General features: G+C 45.1%; 1 protein-coding gene and 1 long non-coding RNA gene across 5 annotated transcripts in view; one reads left to right on the top strand and one right to left on the bottom strand.

Annotated features, from left to right (window-relative positions):
- AMBRA1 (autophagy and beclin 1 regulator 1) overlaps positions 1 to 25,882 on the top strand; it is a 248,566-nt gene that overhangs the window by 46,107 nt on the left and 176,577 nt on the right. For 2 of the 4 annotated variants that reach the window (XM_049779573.1, XM_049779572.1), the window contains exons 2-8: positions 14,167 to 14,416; positions 14,816 to 14,874; positions 16,690 to 16,873; positions 18,154 to 18,326; positions 19,594 to 19,660; positions 20,779 to 20,925; positions 21,196 to 22,223. In XM_049779573.1, the coding sequence (XP_049635530.1) occupies positions 14,282 to 14,416; positions 14,816 to 14,874; positions 16,690 to 16,873; positions 18,154 to 18,326; positions 19,594 to 19,660; positions 20,779 to 20,925; positions 21,196 to 22,223 (1,793 nt within the window). In that variant the 5' untranslated portion in view covers positions 14,167 to 14,281. Of the gene's footprint in view, positions 1 to 14,166; positions 14,417 to 14,815; positions 14,875 to 16,689; positions 16,874 to 18,153; positions 18,327 to 19,593; positions 19,661 to 20,778; positions 22,224 to 25,882 lie in introns of all 4 variants that reach the window. The other 2 variants (XM_049779571.1, XM_049779569.1) reach the window with 1 other exon arrangement.
- On the bottom strand, positions 14,291 to 18,128 carry LOC126017943 (uncharacterized). The gene is made up of 3 exons (XR_007498900.1): positions 18,076 to 18,128; positions 16,229 to 16,270; positions 14,291 to 14,345 (listed from the first exon to the last, which is right to left on the bottom strand). It is a non-coding gene; the product is annotated as an uncharacterized LOC126017943 (long non-coding RNA).

Below are 25,882 nucleotides of genomic sequence, written 5' to 3'. Positions count from 1 at the left end.
CCCCTGACTTAGTAGACTTGATTCTGCCTTTCTCAAGGCTACAGATTAGATCTCTAAACAGTTCCACCTTCTGGGCCTGAGAGGTAGTACAGCAGGCAAGGTGCTAGCTAACTTTGTGTCTAACAGACCTGGGTTCCATCCCTAGCACCGCATATGCAAGCATTGTCAGGAATGATCCCTGAACTGCAGCGCAAAACAGGAGTAAGCCCTGGGCACTGCCAGGTGTGGACCAAACAACAGCAAAATTAAACAAAAAATAAAACAGAGCTCCACTCAACCTTCAGAGCCTTTCCTAGCAGTTACAGTTGTTCTATGCACATTAAAAACATTTTATTACGGCCTGGAGAAATAGCACAGAGGCGTTTGCCTTGCAAGCAGCGGATCTAGGACCTAAGGTGGTTGGTTCGAATCCCGGTGTCCCATATGGTCCCCCGTGCCTGCCAGGAGCTATTTTTGAGCAGACAGCCAGGAGTAACCCCTGAGCACCGCTGGGTGTGGCCCAAAAACCAAAACCAAAACCAAAACAAAAACATTTTATTCCATTTTATCTACCACCACCACCACCTCTACCACTTGGACCTCCATTAGATCTCTGCTAAGGGATCAACTCCTGGTAGTGCTTTGGTGATCATATATGGCACTAGGGATCAAGCTGAGGTCGGCAGCATGCACCTAAAAAACCTCTATTCTGCCACTTCCCCATTATTTTGTTGTGATGGGGATGGGGACACATATCTAGTTGTGGCATCAAGGATCCTAAGGGGCAGTGACACAAGGATCGCATTCATCACATTCTACTTCTGGTGGATGGTATTGGAGCTGAATTCTTGGTTGGCTTTCTGTCAACAAAGTGAACCCGCTGCCTCTGATTTATTCCCAACCCCTGCCATGACAGAGTTTTGCTTTCCTGTGTTGTAAAGGAAGGAGTAAGATTATTTTTTTTCTTTTATTTACTGAACAACTTTACTATTTTGATCTTTGAATCAGTGGTCATTAAAAATTTAAGTACCATGATTACAAACATGTTTTATTTGTTTGTTGATTTTTTTTGGGAGGGGGTCACACCCGGCAGCGCTCAGGGGTTACTCCTGGCTCTACACTCAGAAATCGCTCCTGGTAGGCTTAGGGGACCGTGAGGGATGCCGGAATTCGAACCACTGTCCTTCTGCATGCAAGGCAAATGCCTTACCTCCATGCTATCTCTTCGGCCCCGATTACAAACATGTTTGTAGTTGGGTTTCAGTTATAAAAAAGGACACCCCTAGGGCCCGGAGAGATAGCACAGCGGTGTTTGCCTTGCAAGCAGCAGATCCAGGACCAAAGGTGGTTAGTTCGAATCCCGGTGTCCCATATGGTCCCCCATGCCTGCCAGGAGCTATTTCTGAGCAGACAGCCAGGAGTAACCCCTGAGCACCGCCGGGTGTGACCCAAAAACTGAAAAAAAAAAAAAAAAAAAAAAGAAAAAAAAAAGGACACCCCCCTTCACCAGTGCAACAATCCCACCCCCAGTGCCCTTCATCTCACCATGAACTACCAAGTCTTTATTTCCCTGGCCTCAAGGTTTTGTTTTAATATGAAATGGTTTGGAAACCTCTGCAGTGGACAATTGTGAGAGCAAAATTTGCCATCCAAAAGAATTGTCTTTGGCATGCATATTTTATTTATTTATTTATTTATTTATTTATTTATTTATTTATGATTATTATTATTTGGGGGGAGCCCACATCCAGTGGTGCTTGGGGCTACGTCTACTTGGTGTTCTAGGGTTCCTTCCAGCAGTGCTTAGGGGCCATGTAGTCCAGGTTTGAATGCAGGTCCCTGCACGTGAAGCACATGCTCACCAGTTGCTGTATCTAGCTCCAGAAGTATTACTTTATAGACATTTTGATTGTTGGGCTTGAATATATTTCATTGTACCAACTATCTCTCCTTTAGATATTAGGAATTAAAAATGAAGTACTACTTTAAATTTATCTAGACTTTACTGCATTTAGAACTTTCTTATATCCTAGGGTATTCTTTAGCAGTCTGTACTTTATAGAAGCCCACTTCTGTTAATAGTTGTTAATTTTCTGCTTCTAGGTAGATTTGTTTTCAGAAAGTTTATTTGTTGACAGTTTGTGTGTTTTTTTTGTTTTATTTTTGGGTCACATCCGGCGGTGCTCAAGGGTTACTCCTGGCTGTCTGCTCAGAAATAGCTCCTGGCAGGCACGGGGGACCATATGGGACACTGGGATTCGAACCAAACACCTTTGGTCCTGGATCGGCTGCTTGCAAGGCAAACGCCACTGTGCTATCTCTCCGGGCCCAGTTTGTGTTGTTTTGCCCTACATTTCTTTCTCCCTTCCCTTCCCCTCCCCTCCCTTCCCTTTCTTCCCCTTCCTTTCTCTCTCTTCCCCTCCCCTTCCCTTTCCTTTCTTCTTTTCCCCTCCCATTTCCTCTCCTTCCCCTCTCCTTCCCTTCGCATCCCTTTTCTCTCCTTCCCTTCCCTCTTATCCCCCTCTCATCTTCCCTCCCCCATATCTTCTCTTCTTGCTCCTTTCCTTCCCTCTCTTTTTATCCTCCCCCCCTCTGCCCTCCTCACCCCTCTTCCCTCCTCCCCTCCTCTCTTCTCCCCTCCCCTTCCCTTTCCTTCCCTTCATCATTTTTGGCCCTGACTCCATGCTCTGAGCTCAGGCTACCACACGAGATGCTGGGGGTTTAACTCACATATGCTGTGTGAGGCCATTATCATACCTGCTCCAGCCCTCCCTACCTTTCTTTAAGTTTGTCTTCTCTAGAACATGGCTGGAGGCCAAGTATTGCGCTGGCGTGGTGCTTATATTTTGTTCTTGGGTCCTGTGTGATATCACTTGAGGTGTCCTGAAATGCCCTGTTGAAAGCCCTGTTCATGAAAACAAAGCTTCCGATTCTAGAAAACCCGGTGTTCTAAAGACTCACATGGAGTCTTTAAAGGATATGGTGCACTTTTAGGTCTCTAATTAAGGCCAGATACTTTGTAATTATTTGTTTTGTTAATTGTAGGTGTCAGGAATTGAACCCAGGGCTCACACTTGCAAGGCAAATCATTTACTGCTTAACTGCATTCCGGACCTTAGTTATAGTTTCAATTGCTGGGAGAACTTTACTTATGCAAATGAGCCTAGATTTAATATCTTACTTGTTTTATATCGCAGCCACACCTGTGGCTGCTTAGACCTGTACTCCCAGTTCTGAGTTTGGGATCACTCCTGGTGATGATCAGGGAACCATGAGGTGCTGGGCATCAAACTCAGGCCTTCTTTGAGCAAAGTGTGTTCTCCAGACCTTTGAGCCATCTCCTTAACCCTCCAGGTCCTAATGAAACATTTCACACTTAAAAAAAAATGTTATTGAATTACTGTGAGATGCAAAGTTACAGAATTATAAATTGAGTTTCATTGTTGAGCATGATTGAGCACCCATTCATTCCTTCACTATTGTCCACTTCCCTCTACCAATGTCCATATTGTAGGAGGGAGGTCAGGTCAGAGAAGGGACGTTGACGGGAGGTCATGTGACAGAAGGGACTACTATTACAATGAAAGTAGGAAGTTATCGCTGTATCATCTAGGAGTGCTATTGGAAGGGAGGGTTTGAAATAATTTTGTGCATGTGAAATAATTTTGTGTAAGTAATAAATATATGTGTAAGTGTTCGCGCACATGCTTGCACACCAATTGCTTGTGCTCAGGGCTTTTCCTGGCCCTGTATTCAGGGATCACTTGGGCTCTTGGGGACCATATGAAGTGTTGCTCAGGTGACCTTATGTATTTGGAACCGTGGATCAAACTTAGGTTGATCACCTCAGTGCCAGGGATTGAGTTTGGTCTTCCCACATGCAAAGCTGCCTGTATCTTCTCAGCCCAGTTGGTTGTTGTTTGGCTTTTAGCTTTTGGGTCCCTTCTACCACAGGGTAGTGTTTGGGGTTCAAATGCTGGCTCTTTGCTCATACATTGCTCCTGGGAGAGATTGACTGCATGCAAGGCAAACTAAATTACTTCATCCCTGCCTACATCTCTGGTTCTGTTATTATTATTATTATTATTTTTAAAGCATTTATTTGTAGAGGTAGCTGGACTCCCCTTTTTTAAAGGGTGCCCTCCTCCTAAGGTGCTCTTGGACCACACAGCATTACTTGGCCACCCTTCAAAGTGTTCAGGGATCATGTAGGTGATATCCTGGGTACTACTTGTACTTGTGACCATATGCTTGCAAATTAGACTCTGACCTGCAATTCTAATCCTTGTTGCTATACAAATAGATGTTTTGCAGTACTTTGTTTTTGATAATAGCCTTCACAGTGTTTCTTAGAAATCTGCTACGCTTGGGAATTAGAGGTCTCCAGGGTTAGTTGGCAGTATTATTTGGTAATGGAAACCATAGTGAACCCCAAGGAGGATTCACTAATAATGATCACAATAATAGCAACACTGTGAACCTAGCTTACTGTAATTTCTGTTTGACAAAGGAGGAAGCTAAATCTCAAAAGAGGTTGAGTAATTGAACTTGTCCAAAGCTCACTTTACTTGCTCAAGTAGCTGAAAGGTTGAGTAAAATTGCTGGCAGATGATTGTCACTTTGCCAGGGGGACCTGTAAATCGAACTTGTAGTTCCCACGGGTTGTGGCAAACTCTCTAGATGATTTTTTATTAGTAGTTGTGAAATATAATTATGTCTTAGAATTAAGCAGAGAAAATCTTTAAAGTTGGTCTTAACCATCTTTCAGAGGGCCTTGTCATAGGAAGGGGAGGCAGATGTCCTGTGTATGTTTCTTAGTTTTGCCAGCCCTGTCCTTGGCTCCCCAGGACTGTCATGGCATCACAAAGACTATTCTTGGTGCCCTTTGTCTCAGTCTGGTTTAAGGGACAGACTGGGAAACACATTTCTTCCTCCTTTTCAAAAAGAGGAATGAAAAAAAAAAAAAAAAACAAACAAACCTTCAGTTGGCTGCACTTCCTCCTCTGCCAGGCCTGCCTGAATTTAGTTTAGTTTTAGCTCCTTTTGTTCTCTTTACAGAACAAAGTAAAATCTCTTCTCAGGTGGCTGAAGTGGCTTATGAGCTAAGGCTCTTGTCCTTTTAAAGGAACAGCAAATATTTCCCTTTAGACCAAAGTGAGAAGGTGCTGTGAGTCGTCAGCCCCTCAGCTTTCTCACTGCCACTCACACTTTTTTTATTTTATTTTTTTTTTGGTGTATGTTAGTGTTTTGAGGCTGCTGGGAATTAGAACACAAACTCTTGGGTAATCCTGAGTTTTCATTTTCATTTTGTTCAGTTCATTTGTTTTCTCAATGGCTTTTACTTATAGCAGATCTCTGCTCTTCTAATTCCTGTTGGAACTCAGGATTATGTTAGTTTTCAGAATCATGGATGTTTGTAACCTATATTTTCTTCTTTAGTTACACAGTCAGAATTCTTTATTTTTTCTTGAGGGGGTAGGTGATTTAGATTTTTCTTTTTGCTACACCTTAGTAAGATGTTAAGTGGCTTAAAATTCATTTCTTTGAAATTCCCTTTTATGTTGTATGATTAAGACAAAGGACTCTCAAATGTAATTTATTTTATTTTATGTTTTGTTTGTTTTTTGGGTCACAACCTGTCTGTTTTCAGTCCTGGTGGTACTTGGGAGATCAAGCAAACACCTTGCCCCACTATTACTATTATTTCTCCATCAAACGTTATTTCTGATGATTTTCTTTGTCCTTTTTTTTTTTTTGTTTTTCAGGCCACACTCGTTTGATGCTCAGGGATTACTCCTGGCTAAGCGCTCAGAAATTGCCCCTGGCTTGGGGGGGGGACCATATGGGACACCGGGATTCGAACCAACCACCTTTGGTCCTGGCTGGATCGGCTGCTTACAAGGCAAACGCCGCTGTGCTATCTCTCCGGGCCCCTTAATTGAAAAAATTTTAGACAATAACCAGCAACATAGATTTAGTAACGTGTTAAGTGAAACTAATAGGAACTAATTTTTTGGCACATTTTCTGTTCATTTTTTTGTTTTGTTTTGGTTTTATTTTGGTCCACACCCGGTGATGCTCAGGGGTTGTTCAGAAATTGCTCCTGGCTTGGGGGACTATATGGGATGCAGGTGGGGGGGGGGGACCTTGGTCCGTCCTAGGTTAGTGCTTCCAAGGCAGACAGACACCTTACTGCAAGTGCCACCGCTCCAGCCCCCACTTACCCACTTTTAATTTTAATTTTGTTGTTGTTGTTGTTACTAATTTTTTTTTCTTTTTTTCAATCAGCAGTGCTCAGGGCTTACCCTTGGCTCTGTGCTCAGGGATTACTTCTGAGGTCCTTGGTGGACCATAGGCAGTACAGGGGTCAAGCCCAGGTCAGCATGTGCAGGGCAGGCAAACCCGCTGTGCTATCGCTGTGGCTCCTCAGCTTTGATTTACAATTTCTGTGAGTTGTCGTGGTCACCAAGGAGATGATTTCCTTCCAGAGAGTTCATTTTGGTTTATTCAGGAGTTTGGCCTGTAGCATGTTGACATTTTCAGCGTGCACATATTCTTAGCACACTCTAATGAAGGTGGTGAACAGAGAAAGGGGAAGAGCAGGAGAATGCGCCCAATGATTGTTCCTTTGTGGCTTCTGCATGAACTTGGTGTTGTGTGTGACTAGCAGCGTGGAGTATTGTCTTACTGTAGAATCTCTCTGGCATTTTACATTTTAATATTCTAGGGGAGAAATCTACTTTGAACATAAGCTATAAATAATTTTCCTTCTGTATTTGAATATGCCTTTCGTTGTGCTTTTAGATTACTTTTTAGATTACAGCACTCATGTACTATAAAGAACCAATTGTCTGACCTTTTTACAATAAGCATTTATTACTTTTTTTTTTTTGGTTTTTGGGTCAACACCCGGTGACGCTCAGAAGTCGCTTCTGGCTTGGGGGACCATATGGGACACCGGGGGATTGAACCGCGGTCCATCCAAGGCTAGCACAGGCAAGGCAGGCACCTTACCTCTAGCGCCACCGCCCGGCCCCTCATTTATTACTTTTTAAATAAAAAAAAAAAACAGAAGAATTTTGCTTTTTCTTTTTTTCTTTTTCTGCTTTTCTTTTGTGGTGCCAGGTTTGAATCTAGCACACTTTAACCAGAGCCACATTCTGGACTCTACATTGTCTTTTCTCATTATGAAAATGATCTATAATTCAGTCACTCAGAGAAAACCCTGAATTTTTTGTATCTTATTTTTTCTCCAATATATTTAAAAGTACTTTGGATTATAGTTTTATATTTGCCCCCCCCCAAAAAAAAAAAAACGCTGTGTATGTGGTTTTGGAAAGATTAAGCCCAGGGCACCTGACATCTGGTGATGGACCTAACTTTATGGTTGCTACTTCTCAGCCTCTGTGTGTCCTTTATTTTAAGAAAGATATGAAATGTTTATGGGCTGAAAAAAATAAGGACTTGAATGGTAGTGCACATATAAGCTTTGCATGTAGTAGACCTGGATCCAGTCTCCAGTATGAGCCATCTCCTGGGTACTACAGGGAGTCATCTCTACAGTTTGCCAGGAGCTGCCCTGAATATTGCTGGTTATGGCCCCAAACCAAAAAAAATTTAAAAATATATGGATGAATAATAAATACATTTTTCGGGCCCGAAGAGATAGCACAGCGGCTTTTGCCTTGCAAGCAGCCGATCCAGGACCAAAGGTGGTTGATTCGAATCCCGGTGTCCCATATGGTCCCCCGTGCCTGCCAGGAGCTATTTCTGAGCAGACAGCCAGGAGTAACCCCTGAGCACCGCCGGGTGTGGCCCAAAAAACAAAAAAACAAGCAAAAAAAATTAAATACATTTTTCTACTTGAACAATAAAAATGACTTAAGGGGCTGGAGAGATAGTATAGCAAGTAGAATGTTTTTCTGCATGTGTCAGGCCCAGGTTTGGTCAGCATGTCATACAACCTCTCCCCTTCCCTCCCCCTTCTTTTCCTTCTCTCCCTCCCTTCCCCTCCTCTCTCCCCTCTCCTCCCCCTCCCATCTTCCCCTCCCCTCCCTTTCTCACTTTTGAGTATTTGGGTATTGATTCTGTATTTTTAGCTTGGTAATACTCTGAAGTTACTCCCACCTCTACACTCAGGAATCACTCCTGGTGCTGCTCAGGGGGTCATTTGGGAAGCCAGGCTCAAACCCAGGTTGACTGCCCACAGGCAAGTGCCTTACTCACTATACTCTCTCTGGCCCCTGCTTCTATCTGTTTTTGCTTCTCATTTTCCTTCACTTAATTTATCGCTTATCAAACATCAGCCCTACTCTATATATTACCATATATCTTGCTTTTCCCTCCTCATACTATATCTTGGAGAACTCTTGTTATCAATATTGAGAGAATCTTGCTCACCATAGACTAGCTATCTCATTCTTTAAGTTGGATTCTTGGATTGTTTTCAGTTTTTGCTATTAGAATAAAATTGAAGTAATATTTTTTTGTTGTTGATTTGTTTATTTTTGGACCACACCTGGTGATGCTGGTTCTACATTTAGCAATCACTCTTGGCAGTACTCAGGTGGACCATATGGGATGCTGTGATTGAACTTCGTTTGGTCATATGCAAAGCAAGCACCCTACCTACTTACCCCAAAACCAAAAACAAAACCAAAAAGAAAAGAATGAACTCTCTCCTCTCTTTCATGTAAGTGCCCTACCCCCATCTCAGGTATTTTATTGGTTTGATTTGCTTTGGTTTTGGGGCCACACATGATGGTGCTCAGGAGTCACTCTTGGCTCTCATATCAGGAGTCATCCCTGAGGGCTCAGGGGACCAACCATATGGGATGCTGGGGATCAAATCCTGGTCACACCCTGCAGTGATCAGGGGCTACTCCTGGCTCTGCACTCAGAAGTCACTCCTGGCAGGCTTGGGGGACATATGGGATGCCAGGATTTGAAGCACTGTCGGTCCTGGATCGGCTGCAAGCAAACGCCCTACTGCTGTGCTATCTTTCTTGCCCCCCACCTCAGTTTTTAAGGAAATTTCTCTCCAGAGTAATGTCAACTAACAAATGTACAATTGGAATTAGAAGAATCAACATTTTATAGTTCCCAAATGAAATAATTAAAGAAGGAATCATCAGTGAATGTCAAACGATTAAGCAAAAGGTTGAGAGGAACAGGATATTCACATGGTGCCAAATTTAACTACAGATTGATTTTATTTTGGACCATATGTGGTGCTGGGAATTTTACTCGGGTCAGCTGAGGGCAAAGCAAATGCCCTGTTCCATGTACTTTCTCTCTAGTCCCCCAGAGTGACTATTTGTAAAGAGAGAAACACACCTTCATAATGAGAACTCTCTGTTACCAATTCAACCAAGTGATCACATAATGTACCAATTGTTCGCTTAATGTACCAAGTTCTACCAATGGGGGCTGTTTGAGAATATCTGTCATTTTATGTGCTGTATCGCGAAATACATAATATTGTATAAAGCCTTTTTGCTAAAAACCATTTAACTTAAATCAGGATCTAGACCTAACCTGCTAACATATTAACAGTAAATGCAAGGGATAGAGAGGCAATATGTTTCTGTGAGGAGACAGTAGTCATAAAATAGTGTAGGACTAGAGAGATGGCACAGCAGACAATGCACTTGCCAACCTAAATTCACAACCTGACACTGCATGTGATCTGGTCACTCAAGCACACCAAGAGTAAGCACCAAACAGCCAGATGAGGCCCCAAGACCAAAGTAGAAAAAGATAAAATGTAAGACATTTTCTTTCCTTCTTTTTTTTTTTTTTCTTTGGGCCACACCCTGTGAGTCTCAGGGGTTTCTCCTGGCTACGTGCTCAGAAATTGCTCCTGGCTTGGGGGACAATATGGGACATCCTAGGTTAGCACGGGCAAGGCCTTACCAATTGCGCCACCGCTCTGGCCCCAAAATGTAAGACATTTTCTTTTTTTTTTTTTTTTTTTGGGTCACACACGGCAGCACTCAGGGATTACGCCTGGCTCTTTGCTCAGAAATCGCCCCTGGCAGGCACGGGGGACCATATAGGATGCCAGGATTTGAACCACCGTCCTTCTGCATGAAAGGCAGATACCTCCATGCTATCTCTAAGTCAAGTGTCCTTCCTTGTTATAAAAACTAGTGTTATAGGACTAGAGGGATAGTTCTAGGGTTAAGGTGTATGACTTACATGTATTCAACTTCAGTTTGATCCCCAGCACTGTTGTGTATGATCCTGCATATAGAGAACCTATCTGAGTACCACCTGGCATGACCTAAAAACAACCCAGTCCCCAGAAAGTCAGTGTTGTACATAAGTAAATACATATAAAACTGACCAAAACAAAACTTGGAGGCAACTTTAGAATAGCCTGATTTGTTGGTTGAGTCTTTTATTTTTTTATTTTTTATTTTTTTTCTTTTTGGTTTTTGGGCCACACCCGGCATTGCTCAGGGGTTACTCCTGGCTGTCTGCTCAGAAATAGCTCCTGGCAGGCACGGGGGACCATATGGGACACCGGGATTCGAACCAACCACCTTTGGTCCTGGATCGGCTGCTTGCAAGGCAAACACCTCTGTGCTATCTCTCCGGGCCCGAGTCTTTTATTTTTATCTTTTGGGACCACACCTGGTGTTGCCCAGGAAATACTACTCCTGGCGGGGCTTGGGAATTAGATGGGGTACTGGTGATCAAACCCAGTTTGGCAAGCAAGCACCCTATCTTCTGCACTCTTGCTTCAGCCCTTTATTGCTTGCTTGCTTTACCTTTTTGTTTTGGCTTTGGGGTAATACCCACTGGTACTCAGGGTTTATTTCTGGCTCTGCTCAGGGATCATTCTTGGGTTGGCTTCTAGGACCATATAAGGTACCAGGGATCAAACCCAGGTTAGGCTTGTGCAAGGCATATGCCTTGTGATCCTTGCTATTACTCCAGGCCCTATGTTTGAGTCTTTTTTGGATTCTTTATTTTATTATTTTATTTTATTTATTTATTTTGGGGGGAGGGTCTTACCTGGCAGCAATCAGGGGTTACTCCTGGCTTAATGCTCAGAAATTGCTCCTGGCAAGCTCAGGGGACCACATGGAAGGCTAGGACTCGAACCACCATGCAAGGTGAATGCCTTATCTCCATGCTAACTCTTCGACCCTGGATTCTTTATTTTTGGATTATTGCTACAAGGGCATCCCTTCCCTCCCATTGGCAGTTCATTCTGTGTGTTCACGCTCAGGGATTAAAGCCACGGTCTTACAGTCAAAATATGTACCCCACTGCAGCCACATGCCTGGTCCCTGAATCTGCTTTAAAAAAACAAAGAAACAACAACAACAAAGAAAAAAAACCAACTCAGCTATTAAATATTTTAAAGCTTTTTTTTTTTTTTTTTTGGTTTTTGGGCCACACCCGGCATTGCTCAGGGGTGACTCCTGACTGTATGCTCAGAAATAGCTCCTGGCAGGCACGGGGGACCATATGGGACACCAGGATTCGAACCAACCACCTTTGGTCCTGGATCAGCTGCTTGCAAGGCAAACGCCACTGTGCTATCTCTCCGGGCCCAAATATTTTAAAGTTTTAATAAAATTTTTTATTCACTGATTTTATTTATTGTGCTGGGAATTGAACCCAGAGCTTCCATTTACAAGACAAATGCTCTTCTACTGTTGGCCACATTCCCAACTCCTGAAGACATTTTTTGTTAGAGAAATTTGAATGAGAAATGAGTAATAGATCACAATTAGTGTGATAATAATGGTAGTATAATTATGAAGCAGAAAATCTTTATTCCTTGGAGATACATGCGATAAACTCACACAGTTAGAATGGCTTAGAACTTCAAAAATACAAACAATGAGGCCAGAACAATAATATAAGGGTAGATTGTGTGCCTTGCATGCAGCTGGCCCAGGTTTGGTTCTTCAGCATCCTGTCTGGTCACCTGCGCACTGCCAGGAGTCATTTCTGAGTATAGAGCCTAGAGTTACCCCATGGAGGTCATAACAAATATTTTTGTTTTATTTTTGAGTGACACTTGGTGATGCTCAGGGGTTAGCTCTTGCTCTGCACTCAGGAATCACTCCTGGCAGTGCTCAGTGGGGACCATATAGGATGGCAGGGTCATCATCATATGGGATGAACTCAGGTCAGTCGTATGGAAGGTACCCGGTATAATAGTATACTACCTCTTCTGCCCTGCTAGTGAAAACTTTAAAAATTATTAAGTTCTTGGATAAGTGGTGTATATTCTGGTTTTAGAATTTTAAGTATCTGGGTCACACCTGGCTAATGCTGGGGACCATTCCAGGTAGTGTTCTAGAGACCCTGTGGTGCTGGAGATGGAACCTGGACAAGTGTGCTCCCTTTGTACTCCAGCCTGCCTCTTCCTTCCTTTTCTTTCTTCCTCTCATTTTCTGGGAACTTGACTACAAGAGAAAAAGAGAATGAAGATACACTGAAATAATTTCATACACTCATATAATTGAAACTGTTATGTGAGAACGTAAGAGCCTTTTAAATTGGACACCTGAGTTATTTTACCTTTGGGCACCCCTACCCATGGTGGATGCTTGTTTTTTCCTTTCCTTCTCAAATACACACATACATGCTTCACCCTACCCCAACAGGTTGCTTCCCTTTTACTTTTTTAAATGCTTCCTGTTAACCCCCTCAAAACAAAACAAAACACACAAACAAAATGGCTTACATGTCCTTTAGTTTATAGGCTATCCAAGAGAATGCCAGCAACTTGGGAGGTAGGGTAATAATGTGAGGGAGGACAAATGTTGAGTTTTGGAGTTTCTTGGTTTGGTTTTGGGGCCATACCCAGTGGTGCTCAGGTGCTTATACCCTGGCTCTGTGCTCAAGGATCACACCTGACAGTGCTCTGGAGACCAAGTGGGATGCCAAGGATCAAACCTGGGTCGCTGGATGCAAGGCAAATGCCCTCTCTGCTGTAGTATCATAGCTCTGGCCAGATTTTAGGACTTATTAGTAAAAGTTCTGGCTGCCTGGTAAAGGAAAATTAACAGAATAATTGCTTTAGAGAATCCTCTTATCCTCATTTCCTCCCTCCCTCCCATACCTGGCAGTACTCAGGGATGACTTACTGGCTTGGTTCTGGATGTTGTGCTCATGTATCCATGTGGTACCAGCAATGAAACCTCTGCCTTCTGCATGCAAAGCATGTGCTCTAGTCTGTTCTATTATTTCTCTGGCCCTTGGTATTATTTAGATTAGGGGCTGAGCTGTGAAGGATAGGCTAGGAATGTGTATGTATGTATGTATGTATGTATGTATGTATGTATGTATGTATGTATGTATGTGAATGTATGTGTATTTAGGTTTTTGGGCCAAACCAGGCGGTGCTCAGAAATCACTCCTGGGGGACCGGAGAGATAGCATACAGAAGGACGGTGGTTCGAATCCTGGCATCCCATATGGTCCCCTGAGCCTGCCAGGAGCGATTTCTGAGCATAGAGTCAGTTGGGCGTAACCCCTGAGCACTGCTGGATGTGACCCAAACACCAAAAAAAAAAAAAAGGAAGGAAGGAAGAAGGAAAGGAAGAAAGAAAGAAAGGAAAGAGACAGAAGGAAGGAAGGAAGGAAAAGAAAGAAAGAAAAGGGGCCGGGCGGTGGCGCTGGAGGTAAGGTGCCTGCCTTGCCTGCTCTAGCCTAGGACGGACCGCGGTTCAATCCCCCAGCATCCCATATGGTCCCCCAAGAAGCCAGGAGCAACTTCTGAGCGCATAGCCAGGAGTAACCCCTGAGCGTCACCAGGTGTGGCCCAAAAACCAAAAACCAAAAAAAAAAAAAAAAAAAGAAAAGAAAGAAAGAGAAGAGAAAAGAAAAGAAAAGTAAAAAGAAAAATCATTCATTCCTGGCATGCTCAGGGAATCATATGGGATGCCAGGGACTAAACCCAGATCTGTCCTGGGTCAACAGCATGTAAGGCAAATGTCCTACCTACTGTGCTATCACTTTGACGAACCCCCCCCCCCCCCCCCGCTAGGAATTTAGGATGAAACTTTGTGAAAATTCTGGGAGAAGGGTCTTTTCTGAGAAAACTTTATTAAATTAAAAACAACAAAAACAACTTTGAGTTGGAAGCATGTTTGCGTGGGAAGTGTTTGATTGCAAAATAGACAGATGTTCTTAGACATCTTATTCTTCATATCTTAGATTTCCATGAGGACAACTTCCAGGGTCGTGAATGGCCTCGTTTTAGCTGTATCTGTGTGCGGGGCTGTCACGTGCTCCTCTTGCCGGGCCTGGTGGACGGTGGCCACTGAGCACCATGAAGGTTGTTCCAGAGAAGAATGCTGTGCGGATTCTCTGGGGACGAGAGCGGGGCACGAGAACTTTTGGAGCTCAGAGACTTCTGCAGGAGCTGGTAGAAGATAAGACTCGGTGGATGAAATGGGAGGGCAAGGTAATTAAAAATGGGTGTTTCTGACATTGGGTTGAGGAGGTGATAGTTTAATTGGGTTTTGGAATTGGGTTTTCTGACATTCGATTGGGGTAAAGTTTATTTTGTGTAGGAGAATTTTATATATGTATATGTTTATGTAAACATACATATATGGCACATATGACTGGGGGTTATTTTACCAAAGTGGTAGAATTTATAGATTAGATGTAACTTTTTTCCTTAAGATATTTGATTAAAAGTGTTTGGATTTAGCTCTCAGTTTGTAGCTTGACCATGTTTCTGAATATTAAGCTTATAATGTGAGTACTCATCTAGATTGGCTCTTGTACTTCATGATAGATTGAACCATGGTTTATAATTAATGTATTTTAATTTTTTTTTTCTTTTTCGGTCTTCCAGAGAGTAGAACTTCCAGATAGTCCACGCTCTACATTTTTACTTGCCTTCAGCCCAGACAGGTAACAACTACTTATCTGTAATTAATTTTATGACAGGTGACTGCATCACTATCTGTTTTTTGACTTGACCTGATCTTCATGCCAACTGAGCACTGTATGAAGAGACTCGCTCGTATCTGAGAAAGGGAAAACAGGCCAGAGAGGCAGTACTGTGGTGTGGGTAAGGCGCTTGCTTGCCTTACATGCAGCCACTGTGGTCTGTCCCTTCCACTGCATATGATCCTTCTAATCATAGGCAGTGACCCCTGAACACTGCCAATGTGGTCCAGAAACCAAAAGGGGAATAATAAAACACAGAAGCAGAAAGGGAAAGCAGATGAGTACTGCTAACCACAAAGATCCCAGGGAAGGCGCATTCTTTTCCTCAGAGCTTCACATGTATCTCACCCAGATATGGGCCCTCTAGAAACCTGTGTTCTCTCTTGAAGGTCATATCTTTCTCTCATTTTATCCTCTCACACCCCCACCCCCCACCCATGGTGCTCAGGGATTACTCCTGGCTTTGTGCTTAGGAATCACTCTCGGTAGGCTTAGGGGACCATATGGGACGCCAGGGATCGAATCTGGATTGTCTGCCCTCAAAGCAAATGCCCTACCTTCTGTAGTTTTGCTCCAGTCCTGATTCCCTCATATTACTTAAAGTAACTTTAAAGTAACATTTTCTTTGGAGTGGGGTGTTTGGGCCATACCCAACGGCGGCGCTCAGGGGTTACTTATGGCTCTGCACTCAGAAATCATTCCTGGCAGGCTTGGGGGACCATATGGGATGCCAGGGATAGAACCCGGGTCCATCCCAAGTCAGCCACATGCAAGGCAAATGCCCTACTGTTGTGTTATTGCTTTGGCACCTTAAAGTAACTTTATTTTGTTGGTTTGTTTTTTTGGGTAACCCCTGGCAGTGCTCAGGGGTTACTCCTGGCTCTATGCTCAGAAATCGCTTCTGGCAGGGCCGGGGTACCATATGGGATGCCGGGATTTGAACCACCGACGTTCTGCATGCAAGGCAAATGCCTTACCTCCATGCTATCTCTCCGGCCCCAAGTAACTTTTTTTTTTTGTTTTTGTTTTTGTTTTTGTGCCACACCCGGCATTGCTCAGGGGTTACTCCTGGCTGTCTGCTCAGAAATAGCTCCTGGCAGGCACGGGGGACCATATGGGACACCAGGATTCGAACCAACCACCTTTTTGGTCCTGGATCGGCTGCTTGCAAGGCAAACACCACTGTGCTATCTCTCCGGGCCCAAGTAACTTCTTTTAAATGAAACTGTTATCCATTAAAGCAAACACACAAACAGAATGAGAATGGTGTCTAAGGACACTGAGGATCCAAACATGGCGTTTTTCAGATACTGACTTGTGTGTCATAGACGCCAGTATGGCATGATTATTTTCTTAGCTGAAAAAAACATTCTCTGAAGAACACATATGTCATTTGGGGATTGATGTGGAGAAGTCACAACGATTTAAAAGACTCAAAAATGTCTTTGTCTGTAAAGATACTGTCTAATGTTCAAGGTGTAGTTTACTTTTTTCTTTTTTTCTTTTGGTCCACACTGGATGATGCTCAGGGGTTACTCCTGGCTTTACACTCCTGGCAGTACTCAGAGGACTATATATCTAGCAGAGGATGCTGGGTACTGAATCCAGGTCAGCCACATACTAGGCAAACAAACACTTTCCCTGCTATACTGTTGCTCAGCCTCACAATAGTAGTTTCTTTTTATGCTGAGTGGGTTGATAGGTTTTCTTTGCCATCCAAAGTTGACAGTTCCCTTTCTGTGTGCTTCAAATTTACTTTATGCTTTGGTTCTTTAGGACTCTCTTGGCTTCCACCCACGTGAACCATAATATCTATATCACAGAGGTGAAGACTGGCAAGTGTGTCCACTCTCTGATTGGGCATCGCCGCACTCCATGGTGTGTCACTTTTCACCCTACCATCTCAGGCCTTATTGCTTCTGGCTGCCTAGATGGTGAGGTTAGGATTTGGGATTTACACGTGAGTATTTCCTTTTCTTTGAGAGTCAAATGCAGACATGTTTATGATGGGATGGTTAATGCCATTAACTGTGATTGACCTGGTTCTTGGTACTACGCCTGATTGAGGGGAATCTTTGTCCTCTTAGTTTGTAGGAAGTCTGACCAACCGAGAGCCCTTCGTTCTGAGCCAAACACCCTGTTAAATTATTCTTTTACGCACTTGCTGTGAAACAACTCTAAAATATGTTTGGGACAGATTTCTATTGTGCTTTTTGATTTTTTTGTTTTGGTCCTCACCTGGTAGTGCTCAGGCTCTACTCCTGGCTGTGTTCAGGGATCATTCTGTCAGGGCTTGGTGGGGGTCTTATGGGTTGCTAGGGATTGAATACTAGTTGACCATATGAAAGGCAGATACCCTCCTTACCCACTGTTCTATTGCTCCAGCTTCTAGATTTCTGTTGTCTTTTTTTTGGTTTTTGGGTCACACCCGCCAGTGCTCAGGGGTTACTCCTGGCTCTATGCTCAGAAATCACTCCTGGCAGGCTTAGAGGACCATATGGGATGCCGGGATTTGAACCACAGTCCTTCTGCATGCAAGGCAAACACTGTATCTCAATGCTATCTCTCCACCCCGATTTCTGTTGTCTTTTTTTTTGTTTTGTTTTTGGGTCACACCTGGCAGCACTCAGGGGTTACTCCTGGCTCCATGCTCAGAAATCGCTCTTGGTGGGCTCAGGGGACCATATGGGATGCCGGGATTAGAACCAACGACCTTCTACATGAAAGGCAAACGCCTTACCTCTATACTATCTTTCCACCCCGATTTCTGTTGTCTTAAAGGAAGGATTATGCTTTCTTCTCTGCGGTCATTCAAGTACTCAGTGATCCTTGACCTGGTCACTGGCTAGAGGGTTGTTTTATACCATGCTATGTGCCAGGCTCAACTTCCACCAGCTTCAGAAAGTTTACTATGTGACTACCTTTCACTTATGGATTGTACTGAAGTCAGAGAATTAATATTGATAGTGATTTTCTTGGTAAATTGGTGTTACTACCTGATCACTGATTTTGCCACATTATTTATAGAGGACTTTTGGGGTTATTTTTCTGTGATGGTAGGGGCTCAATTTACTCTGTAATACTTGGGGTCCTGCCAGCATGTGCATCAGCCCTTTAAGCTATCTCCCTGAACCTCACAGAGGGCCCTAAAAGCCGTCTTACCTTAAATGGACCTTTTGAAATTGATGCACCTGGCCGCTGGAGGCTTATAACAGATTGTTTGGGTTGGTTCATTCACAGGGTGGCAGTGAAAGCTGGTTCACAGATAGCAACAATGCCATTGCCTCTCTGGCTTTCCACCCTACGGCTCAGCTCCTGCTGATTGCTACTGCCAATGAGATCCATTTCTGGGATTGGAGTCGGCGGGAGCCTTTCGCTGTGGTGAAGACAGCTAGTGAGATGGAGCGGGTCCGGTGAGTCTCTGTCCATGACTGACTGATGTCTACATAGGACTAACATCACAGAGATGTTTATAGAGGCCAGGGTGAAGTTGTGTTGGACCCCTAATACCCAGACTCCCCCCCACCAAAAAAAAACAAAAACCCAGATTGTCATTGTAAAAGATTGTTATTCCTAAATCTCTCTACTTAGTTTCTTTATCATTCTTTTTTGTTTGTTTGTTTTGTGGTCACACCTGACTGCTCTCAGGGCTTACTTCTGGTTTTATCTGGCCTCAGGGGTGCTGTAAGTGGGATTAAAACCTTGGTCAGCCTTATGCAAGGCAAAGCCCCTACTGGCTGTATTCTCTCTGGCCACTCTTTTTACTACTTTTTTTCTTTTTAAACATTTAGCAGTCAGCTGGGAAACACTTTTATTTGATTCTTTCTGGTATCATCTCTGGTCTTTATAGATCAAATGCTTAGAATCTTTGTTTCTGCTCGAGATATATTCCACCTCCTCCCATTCCCCTTTGGACCAACATGGCAGTGCTCATGTATGGTCCATGGGCTATCCTGGATCTGTACTCAGGAGCTGCTCCTGGTGGTGTTTGGGGGACTATATTGTGTCAGGGATTGAAGGTGTATTGAATCCAAAGGTTCAAGCCATCTCCCTGATCACATCAGTGGCACTTAAATAACCTAGCCTCAATATCTCCAGTTGTGGATATTTTATGACTTAAGGTGGCAGTGTATATCAGATCTGCTCATTGATAATTACTTAGCTTTCCTGATCTAAGAACAAATGGCCAGAATATAGGTTGCTTTTTTTGTCTTCTTGATATGCATTTGGATGGAAACTCATTTTCTAGTCTCATCTGTGTCATTTGATACTAGGATTATTTATTGTTATCAGCACTCATGCTTCTTGCTGGTGGAACTGCTTTAACTGGAAGGAATGCCTGAACCTGTGGCAGAGTGTGGGGACATAACGTGTTTTTCTAAGTTCAGCTGGACCCTTGGATGTCAGCAGCTGTGTGCTTAATAATGGGGCTGCTTCTTGGGGGTGGGAGCTCAGGTGTCCTTTAATTACTATTTTGTGATGAGTATCTCTACTCTGACAATTGTGAGGTGATAACAAGAAGTATAAAAACTGATTTGAATCCATTTGAACAGTTTAAAATGTAGCTGGAAAAGAATGTCTGAGTAGTACTATAATTACCGTAATGGTTGGTAGAAGTCTGAAGCCAGGTCTCTCCTTGGTGAATGTAATGTGACCATGCTTTTCCTTTCTGTCTTCCAGTCTGGTGAGATTTGATCCTCTTGGACACTACTTACTCACAGCAATTGTTAACCCCTCTAATCAGCAGGTAAGTTCACAGTCCCAGGCCTACCTAAATTATGGCTGTTTTCTACACAAGTGCTTCTTGATATAGAACTCTTCTTTTTCAATGCCCACTTGTTTCTTTCCAGTCAAGATTCAGAACTGGCCCTGGGAAATGGCTCGAAAGGCCAGTGTGTAAACTTTGCATATGGGGGTCCCCCGGGTTTGACTATGGGCCGTCCCCACCTCTTGACCCTCCAGAACCACTGGGCCTGTCCCCTGAACATTGCCTAGTTGTGGACACTCTTCCTAGTTCACCTCACTCCTCCCCACCAAAATAGATTTGAAACTAGTTTAAACTATGCATTCAAAATAACACCAATAATCATTTTTTTTTTTTTTTTTTTGGTTTTTGGGCCACACCCGGCAGTGCCTCCTGGCTATCTGATCAGAAATAGCTCCTGGCAGGCATGGGCATGGGAGACCATATAGGACACCAGGATTCGAACCAACCACTTTAGTTCCTGGATCGGCTGCTTGTAAGGCAAACACCGCTGTGCTATCTCTCCAGCCCCAACACCAATAATCTTGATGGCATAATTAGTTCAGTCTCCCATCCAGGAATCTTCTCATTAGACGTAATCAGAGTGACAGGAAAAATAAATAGCACAGTGGGTAGGGGACTTGCCTTGTTCATTCTCAATCTCGGTTTTATCTCTATGGTCCTCATATGGTCCTTGGAGCCCAGCCAGCACTGATCTGTGAACACAGGGCTAGGAAAAAGCCCTGAGCACTACTGAGTGTGGTACAAAACCAACCACAAATAATAAAGCGTTATAACTAGGGAGTGGTGGGTGCCTTGTCATCTATGTGCCTCTGGCTGTCTGGTACTCGGTTTTCCCTCACTGCTTCCCTGTCATGGAGAGGCTTTTCCTGAGAGACCTGGTTTGCCAGCTGTACTCACACAGTTGGAAGTGAATAATTTAGCACCCTTTGATTCGAAGTCTGAAGCTGGTTTTTGGTGTCTCTCCCAGAGTGGCCGCCTCTGTGGCATTGGTTTTCCATGAATGATTATCAATAGTTTGGTTTTTTGATACTTCACCTGGAGTCTCTGCTAACTTCCTTGCTCTGCCCCTCCCCGCCTCACCTTGGTCCACGTTGCAGGGTGATGACGAACCGGAGATCTCCTTGGATGGAACCGAACTCTCACACTACCGTCAGCGCGCCCTCCTGCAATCCCAGCCGGTCCGCCGGACGCCTCTCCTTCACAATTTCCTGCACATGCTGTCCTCACGTTCCTCTGGCATCCAGGTGGGAGAGCAAAGCACAGTGCAAGATTCTGCTACCCCCTCACCCCCACCGCCTCCCCCTCAGCCCTCCACGGAACGCCCCAGGACTTCCGCTTACATCCGGCTCCGACAGCGGGTCAGTTACCCCACAGCTGAGTGCTGCCAGCACCTTGGGATCCTGTGCCTTTGCAGCCGTTGCTCTGGCACGAGAGTTCCTTCCCTCTTGCCACACCAGGACAGTGTCCCCCCTGCTTCTGCCAGGGCTACTACCCCTTCCTTTTCTTTTGTACAGACCGAGCCCTTCCACCCCCCGGAGCAGGCCTCGTCAGCGCAGCAGGACCAGGGCCTCCTGACCCGGCCGTCTGCCTTCAGTACGGTCCAGAGCAGCACTGCCGGCAACACGCTCCGCAACCTCAGTCTGGGGCCCACACGGCGCTCACTGGGCGGCCCTCTGTCCAGTCATCCTTCCCGGTACCACCGGGAACTGGCCCCGGGGCTCACGGGTTCCGAGTGGACTCGGACAGTGCTCAGCTTGAACTCGCGTGCAGAGGCCGAGGCCATGCCCCCGCCCAGGACCAGTGCCTCCTCCGTGAGTCTGCTATCTGTGCTGCGGCAGCAGGAAGGTGGCTCCCAAGCCTCGGTGTACACGTCGGCCACGGAAGGTCGGGGCTTCCCTGCGGCGGGCGATTCGGAAGGAGGGAATGGCTCGGGCCAGGGCGGTGCCGGCAGCATCCGCCACGAGCTCCAGTGCGACCTGCGACGCTTCTTTCTGGAGTATGATCGGCTCCAGGAGCTAGACCAGAGCCTGAGTGGGGAAGCCCCCCAGAGCCAGCAGGCTCAGGAAATGCTCAACAATAACCTCGAATCAGAGCGGCCCGGCCCTTCCCACCAGCCCACCCCACACAGTAGCGAGAACAACTCCAACTTGTCCCGCGGCCATCTGAACCGCTGCCGAGCCTGCCACAATCTCCTGACCTTCAACAACGACACCCTGCGCTGGGAGCGAACCACGCCGAACTATGCCCCAAATGAGGCCAGCTCCTCCTGGCAGGTGCCCAGCTCCTTTGAGGGGATGCCACCCAGTGGCAGCCAGTTGCCACCTCTTGAGCGGACTGAGGGCCAGGCGCCCAGCTCCAGCAGGCTGGAGTTGAGCAGCTCCGCTAGTCCACAGGAGGAGAGGACTGTGGGGGTGGCCTTCAACCAGGAAACTGGCCACTGGGAGAGAATTTACACCCCGTCCAGCAGATCTGGAACTGTACCACAGGAGGCCTTACATCAGGAGATGCCCGAGGAGAGCTCCGAGGAGGATTCGCTGCGGAGGTAAGCGGGTGCTTGCTTTCCTGTCTTTTCCGGCACCCTTCCTTTCCTCCTTCCCTCTCTTCCTGCAGGCCTGCTGTAGGTGCTGGGCTACATCTGTAGCAGCGGACCCACCCACGTCTGGTGCTGGGTCTTTCTAGCTTGCAGGACATCTTCTTGGAAAATCTTTCTCCAGTGGCAGAGTTAGGCCAGGGTTGATGGTTGTAAGCCAGGGGGCTCTGGTGAGCTCCTTTTCTGGCTTAGAAGAGAATTTAAGTCAAATGAGAGAGGCTGAAGGAGATGGAACCAGAGACTTCCTTTGTATGGTCTTGGATCTTTCTGTTGGATTGTCTGTATGGCACCAAGTACTGGGAGACAGGCACATGGACTGGAGAGCTGAGGGGTGACTGGAAGAGTAGATGTTGATGCGTGTTGATGCTGCTTCACTTGTACCACTTTGGACATCTGGGGCAGTGTCTCTGCAGCCTTGTCTTTTGGGGTATTGCCAGTTCGCCAAGGGAAGAGGATAAAAAGGAAGGACCTTGTTTTCTTAGAGAGCCAATGTTTCCAGCAGGGAGTTAGGTGCTCACATGAGATTCTCTTGAGTGGTTTTTGCATCCGGGTGGGCGCAGTAATTTGTAGAAGGCTGCCCCTCCGCCCGGCATCGCCTTTGGAGGCAGTTCTCTTGTGGCAGAGATAAAGTGGGTGTCGCGGGTCGCCCACCACATGTGCCATGTATGGCTGTGTGCGCCTCTCTTGATTTATTAGGGACTTCTTTCTGTAATTTTGTAAAGGTCAAATCTCGCGTAATCACTAACTCCCAGAATATGCCTGTTGGATCCAAACAGCATATTGCTCGCTGCATTACATCCTCTGTTGAAGCAACTGAAATTTCTCTGACATAAGTTTCCACAGGGTGGAAATATGGATTGTGCACATAATGTACTTGTTATTTTGGGAGGATGCTTTAGAGAGTTACATGGTTAATAAGTATTTGTTGAATGGTGTCGGTTTTTCCAGCATTATGCTGAGCGCTGTGGGGAGTTGAGAAGACTTGATCTGCTCCCAGGTCGTTGCCCACTGAGGGTATTCCATGTCACTGTAGGGGAAAGTGTTATTGCCATGAAATTATTTTGAAAGGGTCGATGACCAAATGCATCATTGTGTGGTATTGAGATTAAATGTTTAATTTCAGAGAAAGGGAATCATCATTAAAGAAGACTTTACATAACCTTAAGATACATTTTTTTGGGGGGTGCTAAATCCCACAGTTCTCATGGCTTATTTCTGCGCTCAGGATTTACTCTCGGCAGTGCTCAGGAGACCGCTTGGGGTACCAAAGAGTGGATTCCAGTTAGCTGCATGCAAGGCAAGTGCATCCCTACCTGCTGTCCCCATCCTTTGGCCCCTCACAAAATCAATTTTATTTTATTTTTGCAGTGTCAGAATTCAAACCCATGGCCTCACACAAGCAAGGCAAATACCCCTGAGCTACATCCCTGGCCCCACAAAGTCAGTTTATTTTATTTTTGTTTGGGGCCATATGCTCAGTACTGGGGCTTACTCCTGGCTCTGTGCTCACTCCTAGTGAATCTTGGTGGTCTATGTGGGGTACCAGGGATTGAATCAGGGTCAGTTCAGTGCATGCAGTAGTCACTTAAAAGTGTTGAGTTTTGGGGGCCAGAGAGATAGCATGGAGGTAGGGCATTTGCCTTTCATGCAGAAGGTCGGTGGTTCGAATCCCGGCATCCCATATGGTCCCCTGAGCACTGCCAGGAGTGACCCAAAAACCAAAAAAAAAGTGTTGAGTTTTGGGCACCAGAAAGAGTGCCTTCCTTCCTATTGCTCTGAGAGCCTCAATGTCTGTCCTTACTACCAGCAACTCCCCTGGTGTGTGTGTGTGTGTGTGTGTGTGTGTGTGTGTGTGTGTGTGTGTGTGTGTGTGTGTGTGTGTGTTTGGTTTTTGGGTCACACCCAGCAGTGCTCAGGGGTTACTCCTAGCTCTATGCTCAGAAATCGCCCCTGGCAGGCACAGGAGACCATATGGGGATGCCGGGATTTGAACCAACTGTCCTTCTGCATGAAAGGCAAACGCCTTACCTCCATGCCATTTCTCCGGACCCGTGTTTCGTGTTTTAAATTAAACTCTATCATTCGGTGTGGGGATGTCATGCCTTCAGTGCTCAGGCCTGATTTCTGTATCTGCACTCAAGGATCTCTCCTGGCAGTACTAAGGATTGAATCCTGATTAGCTGCATGCAAGGCATCACCCTACACTCCTTTACTATTTTTTTTTGTTTTGTTTTTTGGGCCACACCCGGTGATGCTCAGGGATTACTCCTGGCTATGCACTCAGAAGTCGCTCCTGACTTGGGGGACCATATGGGACACCGGGGGATCGAACCACGGTCCATCCAAGGCTAGCACAGGCAAAGCAGGCACCTTACCTCTAGCGCCACCGCCCGGCCCCCACTCCTTTACTATTGCTCTGGCCTCACACTTTATTGTTTGATACTAATTACAAGGATCTAATTATTGAGGGTTGACTTTGTGGTAGCTTTTAAAAACCACACTTTAGTTTTCTCATTTTTTGGTGCAATATGAATATTACATTTCTGTTCTACAGTAAAGAAAAGTGTTCAGAGAAGTACAATTTCTTGTTCAAGATTAGATTGCTGAGTGATGCTTTGAACCTTGTGTTACTGAAGTCTGGTGTATTTTGTTGGTTTGTTTATTTATTGGGTGTTGGGCCACACCCAGTGGTGCTCAGAGGTTACTCCTGGCTCTGCGTTCAGAAATCACTCCTGGCAGGCTCGGGGGACCATATAGAATGCTGGGGACTGAACCTGGGTCTGTGCCAGGTTGGCCATATGAAAAGCAAACTCCCTGCCCCTGTGCTGTCACTCTGGCCGGCCCCTGGTGTAATTTTTTTTTAACAAGCTCTCTTCATTTGCATATTTCTTAGTGTAAAAGCCTTGTTTTTAGGTGAGCCTTTTTTCTTTCCTCTCAACATTTTGTTATGGAAATCTTTAGACATGTAAAAATGAAGACAAAATTAAAATAAATGGACTTCCTATGCAATCAAAGAAGAGCAACACTTGCTTGCTTCAGCTTTTTTTCCCTTCTCTATTCCTTAGCCACCTCTCCACCTAGATATTTCGCCTGAAAATACCTCGGTTATTTTTCTGTAACAATTGTTCAGCACAACTTTATACAGTGATATAAATATTCTGTTATTCAACGGGCACTTCTAGCTGCATGAGGCTACATAGATGAATTGGAGCTAGTATGACCTGGAGACTACACTACCTGGTGGAACTCAGAGATGAGGTGGAACCCAGTTCTGCTGTCTACAAGGCAAGTGCCCTGCCTCTTGTATTGCCCCTTGAGCCCTGAGTTTACTAATTTTAAAAAACAGAACAAGAGGGTCTAAGAGATAGCATGAAGGTGGGGCTTTTGCTTTGCATGCAGAAGGACAGTGGTTCGAATCCCAGCATCCTATATGGTCCCCCAAGCCTACCAGGAGCGATTTCTGAGCCAGGAGTAACCCCTGAGCGCTGCCGGGTGTGACCCAAAAACCAAAAGAACCAAAAACAAAACAAAACACAAAACCAGAACAAGAGAAGTATATATTTGGTTTAAAGTTTTTATTTTATTTATTATTTGTTTGTTTGCTTGTTTTG

Source organism: Suncus etruscus, chromosome 9 (assembly GCF_024139225.1).
Source record: "Suncus etruscus isolate mSunEtr1 chromosome 9, mSunEtr1.pri.cur, whole genome shotgun sequence".
NCBI classification, from domain to species: Eukaryota; Metazoa; Chordata; class Mammalia; order Eulipotyphla; family Soricidae; genus Suncus; species Suncus etruscus.
Note: the sequence above shows the minus strand (reverse complement) of the source record. Positions and strands in the feature narration are given on the sequence as shown.